Source organism: Crassostrea angulata, chromosome 10 (assembly GCF_025612915.1).
Source record: "Crassostrea angulata isolate pt1a10 chromosome 10, ASM2561291v2, whole genome shotgun sequence".
In the NCBI taxonomy this organism is placed as follows: Eukaryota; Metazoa; Mollusca; class Bivalvia; order Ostreida; family Ostreidae; genus Magallana; species Magallana angulata.
Genome location: NC_069120.1, coordinates 13,479,241 through 13,485,000, shown reverse-complemented (window position 1 = coordinate 13,485,000; position 5,760 = coordinate 13,479,241). Strand labels below are relative to the sequence as shown.

Here is a 5,760-nt window from a genome sequence, read left to right as displayed (position 1 = left end):
CTTTAAATATAAGTGTCATGTCTCTTTACATTTCTTAAATATTTAAAAGCATACCAGGATTTTTTTTCTTTGAATGCCTCATAGGAACTTGCAGGGCATCATATTCAATAATACCTATTTACACAAATGGATGAAACTTCATAAACATAATATCTTGTTGCATCTCAAGTATCTTTAGTCCAAGATCTTTTAAAAACTTAGTGTTGGGCTTGATCTCCATCCTTCATCAGATTGATTTTTAAAGGGAAACATAAAACCTTTCATTATAAGTGGTCCATCTAAAAACTGTACCCATGATCAGGTTCCGTCAGTACCCTGGTATATTGTTGGAGATCCTCTAGGGTGTTATATCATTTCAGGTCTTTGCATGAGAATTCGTGCGAAACAGCTGATGTAAAACCGTCAAATCCTCCAGAGGTATTACTATATTCAAGTAATCAGAATGCTGCTTTATAAGTATGCAACCTAGAAGCACAACACTGCTGCCTATATGCATGCTCTACCATTTTTTGTATGCAGCCTACAATTAATGCTTTAAAAATTTTCCATCCTTTGCAGGACATTTTTACCCATCATGCATTGCATCTACTCATCAGCTTAATAAAATTTGCATGTTGCCATAGCAACAGGGAATATTCATGCATAGAATATATTTTTTTTCATCTTTTATATTTGTGTATGCTTTAGATTAATAAGAATTTTTATTTCTTTATTTTTGTGTGATATTGCTGATTTTTCTTGTGATGTTTTTGCTTTTGATGTTTAACTTGTAATTAACCATGAAAAGAAAAAAAGGAGAAATAATTTTGCTTTTGAATATTTTGACATCGCTAGTGCTAATCATTACAGCATGGTACATGCTGAGAATCATACTACCTGCCAGCCAGTTTTGTCAGAAATGCATTTTTCATTCGCTTCTTCCATTTAGTTGTCAGTTTTTGCATCAATCAAATATTGTATTGCAAACTCAAAATGCAAAGCAAGTGTAGTTCATGTATTTATTATTACTGTATATACAGAAAACGCAGTAGAAACCGTGTGTATGCTTTATCATGTTATGTAGCCAGTATGTATTCTTCATAATGAATTCACAGACATGGACCAAAGGCTTCATTTTATCTTAAATTTTGATCATGAATAAAGTTCAAGTGATTAAACTTCTAAGTTGATCAAGTTTTTTGTTTTTGTTTCCTTATTAAGCAGGAGTATTAAAAAAAAGAGAAAAGGAAAGGGAAATTGTTTTCTGTATGTCATTATCAGTGTATTTTTATCCTTGAGTCAATTGTTTATTGTATAATTTCAGGAGGAAGAAGAAATGTATTAGATACAGGGTGGATGAGGATGGGAATGAGTATTTTTATGATGGTGACGACATATTAAGTGACAGCTTTGCTAACGACGACTCGGTGAACGACAGTGATTCCATGACAGGAAGCCCCATGTGTCGCTCAGTAACCAGTGATGACGCATTTTCCTCACCATCCAAGACTTTCTGTCGAAACTCCCCCTCCCCATTGAACCTTGCAGCCAGGGCTGGTGGGCGACTAGATTTGCCAACACAGAGCGATGACAGGAACAGACTGTTACCTAATGCTGGCCATCCAAGGTCTGGGGAGTTAGAGGAAGCATGTCAAGAAATGGACGATTTAGATGTTACCCTTACTTCTACCCCTGTGAAATCACGTCATCTAAATAATAACATACCGATCACTTAACACACAAAACCATGGGATCAATGTTTTGTTTTCTGTCTGTAAATGAAACAAATTATCTATATTCTTTTCATCAGTCATACTATGTGAAAGTTATTTTCTCAACAAAATTAGTAAATTCTCAGATTTTTCATGCATTGCTGTAAGGCATAATAAGCAATTGATCTCGTGTCATTTAGTGTTTAACTCATTTTTCAAATAGTACATTTTTTCAGTCTCAGTGCACATGCTCAAACTTCCCAGACCAAAATCCTTTGCACAAAATGGAAACTGTGTGAGGATTTTGAATGGACCTTCATGAACAAATCATTTCCTCTATTGTGTAAGAGGGAAGGTGATCGTGATTATGTGACATAGTGAGAGTAATCATGTAGAGTTCATGCCTTTATTTCAAATATAAGGTCATGTGTGACAGTTGTTCATACTATCATGAGATTTTTTTCTTTCTTTTTATATAAATATATCTATTTTAGAGTAAATGATACAAAATAAGTTCAGTTGTTTGTACACGAGAGTAGAGCTGAACTTGCCTTAACATGTCCAGTTGTTGTGATGTTCGTATAACTTATCTTCTCTCACTGTTGCTGATGTAGTATTACAATATTACATGTGTATTATTGAAGAAGTAATATGTATACCCTATGATGACTTCAGTTTTGTCTTGTAGACTCTGTAGTAGGTTACAGTCAAGTCTTAAGACAGAATTGGGTAATCAAAAGATACTACATGTACTACAAAATGATAATTCAAATGATACTATGTTTATTATTACTTATTTTTTAAAATATGTGTATAACAAAAATGTGAGACTTATACTTTAAATTTCTGTTCAGATTGCAACCAATATGTGATATTTTTATTACTGTATTGAATACTTACAGAGATCTATATAGACACAAAAATGTATATATTTGTAAAGGCAGGTAAAATATCTTTATTCCATCCATTCTTAGGAAGTTGTAAACTGTTAATTTTATACTTGAATGGAGAAAAAAAAATAACTTAACAGTATACAAAAAATTCTAACCATTGGATGAGAGGAAAGAGAGCGAATTTTATAAATTTTGTTGTGGTATATGAAATACTGTTGACCGCAGAATAATTTATTTGGTGCATCTTAAAAACTTTCATGAAGTAGTATTTTTACTCTCTCCGTATATTTTCAGTGGTTTGAAACACAAATCTACAAATATTTTATGTATATGTTAGGGTGGATGTTTTTAGTCTGGGGAGGTGCTGTATTTGAAGACTGATTCCACAATGGAGCAGCAATATTCAATTCACATTTGCAAAGCGAAAATGTGAACCATTCCACAATCCATGTACACAATCGACATCTTCAAAATAATTTACACTTTAAAAATTATACAGGAGTAAATTCTCAAAGAATTTATTTTGGAGAACTTCAATATTTCATTTTATGATAGGCAAGCTAACGTGTAAAGACAAAGCCCGCAGTTTTTGCATAGGTTGTAAAGTTGAATGTGGTTCACTTTTTTTTAAAGAAATATTTTTAGCACTTTTTGAAACATATTTCAGTAGGAACTACATATTTTAATCTGAATATTTTATTTTCATAATTTTTGTATTCATACACCAATTTGAATTTGTCATATGTTTAAAAAGTGCAATACTTGGTTTTCAACGTATAATTTTAATTTAGACAAAACCTATTTTGCATGTCTATTATCTGTATGAATTCAGTGTGGAGTTTTATTAATTTAAACAGAAACATATATTTTTAGTAGAAAAATCAGTAGCCATGTGAAGAAAATTCACATGGTATACATTTGGATAATCATTTTTTTTATGGATGAACAAATTCAATATGAGCTTTTAAATGATTTAATATGATACTGATTTGAACATGGGCAAGTAGTTCAAGACTAAAGTAACTTGATCTGGCTCGAGAGTGGCACTTAAAAATCCTTAAGCTTTGCTTTTTATTTTATTTTTTTATGGTCCAATTCCATATTTCCCCCCATGTCACAAAGTGACAACAAAATCCACAATATATTAGTGCTATTTTAGGCATTTTAAGTTCATATGTTTAAATTGCACAGAAGTAGAAATGTTGTATATTATATTTAGCTTATTCCTTGCATGTCTGAGTTTCAAAATATTTTTTTTACTTCCATTTTTTTTATTTTTCACTGCCTTAGGGAGCAGTGCATTTGTAAAGCAGCAGAGTAGAGTAGTTAGCGAATGATAGGTTTTGAATCTACAAATTTTAAATTTTCAGTTGTTCATTGTAATACAGTTTATGTTTTATCATTTCATAGTTTTATATTCATAAAAATATATGAAAAAATAACATTATGAATTCAGATATGAAGAGGAAAACAAAAACTGAGTAATTGCTGTTTTACATATACACTGAAATGAGCTGGGGTTTTTTTCCACAAGTAGTTTTATTTTTGCTATAGAAAAGCCTTTTTGCCATGCTAAATTTGAACAATTTCTTCAATGATTTAAGTGTGTATTGTTCTCTTTAATAGACTTTGCCCACCTAATACACATACTGTGTCACACAAATTCTCCTTTAAAGTGTACAATGTATGTGTGTTAGACTGGAAGCCAAAATTTGTAAATTTATGAATTTTCTATTTTGTTATTTTTTTAAACTGTCGAATTACTTTTTGTTAGTGAATTTTATTAACTTTGTTTTAAGTACTAGATTGTATGGAAGAGCAGATATTTTTATCATTTTATGTTGCATATAAAACAAGAGTTGTATACCTAGTTGAAAATTTTCAACTAGAATTGGTGCTTATTATTTCATTTGCTTTTCACTTCAGAGGTAGCCTTGACCTCATAGAGGTGTCCTTGACATTTCTTAGGTGTCACTCTCGATGACTTTTATGACATCTTTTTTTATATACATTCGACTCGTGTATTTATATGTTAAAGCATTTCTTGTTTCTGTAATAAACCTCAACTGAAATTGAATTGAAATATTACATGGTGTTGCATTTGTTTTTTGGCTCACTTGAGCTGTAAAGAACTATGTGCGGTATGGTCAAATATCTGCCCCCGATTTCAACCAATTTTTAAATTTTATGGTATAAAAATCAAATCTTCATAAATCATTGAACAAAGTATGCTATCACTTTAATTTTGATTTTAGTCATCACTGCCTGAGGATAGGTCAAATGCAATTATGCCATTAACTGGTATATTTAGTATACATGTAAATTAACATAAAAATAGTAACGTTCTTGTTACAGAATCGGACTTGTTTGTCTGTTGAAAAAGAATTACCCCATTGAACATTTTGGACTTGGAATAAAAGGAGCTAATTGTGTTTAGAATTTGGAAAGGATTATTTAAGACAGCTTGGCAACTTCTAGACTATTGGTGTCTTTTGGAAGGAAAGCTCTAAAGATATAGAAAAATAATCAAATAATTACTATACAGCTTAAAACATCATATCTTTAAATTAAAGGTATACCTGATAGTTCACCAGTGAGGATTGTCATCATTACAAAAATTAGTGTAAAAAGAAAGATAACTCTTCTTTTTTCTCAAGCAATTCCATGGACCCCCATATTTGCCCCTTCACTAATAATGGGATGTCTCGGTATTACTTTAATATCAAACTAGTTTTGCTTTTCTCAAGTTCTGGTACCTCAATAGCTTTGTTTTTAAGATATTGTAAATATGCCAATCTACACAACTACAAAGATTCATTAAATTCTATGGAGTGGTTTTATCAGAGTTGTGCTGGCAAAATCTTTCAGTAATATACATCTGTACTCTAGCTATAATAATGTCAAAAATTCTAAGATCAAAAGTAAAGTGGCAAAACTGCCAGAAAAATGATGGGATCAGAATTTCCTGCAATTATGAACATAAATTTTCTTGCTTCATGGAATTCTATTCAGCAACATCAAACAATAAGGGTAGGAGCTGCCTAGCTTCACTGTGTTGTGATCTTGATAGTCTCTGACAAATTAATCTGACCTGATGAACCTTTTATCGTAAGTATAGGACAAGGATATATGGTGCAAGACTCATACACAAAGGTTCCATCTGCAAGGGTAGTAAA

The 5,760-nt window shown here is 31.4% G+C and overlaps 1 protein-coding gene across 13 annotated transcripts in view; it reads left to right on the top strand.

The window, feature by feature from the left end:
* Positions 1–4,672, top strand: part of LOC128168168 (protein pangolin, isoforms A/H/I/S-like) — a 41,449-nt gene extending 36,777 nt beyond the window's left edge. For 9 of the 13 annotated variants that reach the window (XM_052834286.1, XM_052834289.1, XM_052834288.1 and 6 more), the window contains one exon: positions 1,304–4,672. In XM_052834286.1, the coding sequence (XP_052690246.1) occupies positions 1,304–1,715 (412 nt within the window). In that variant the 3' untranslated portion in view covers positions 1,716–4,672. Of the gene's footprint in view, positions 1–359; positions 418–1,303 lie in introns of all 13 variants that reach the window. The other 4 variants (XM_052834298.1, XM_052834297.1, XM_052834295.1 and 1 more) reach the window with 1 other exon arrangement.
* Positions 4,673–5,760: the final 1,088 nt, after the last annotated feature.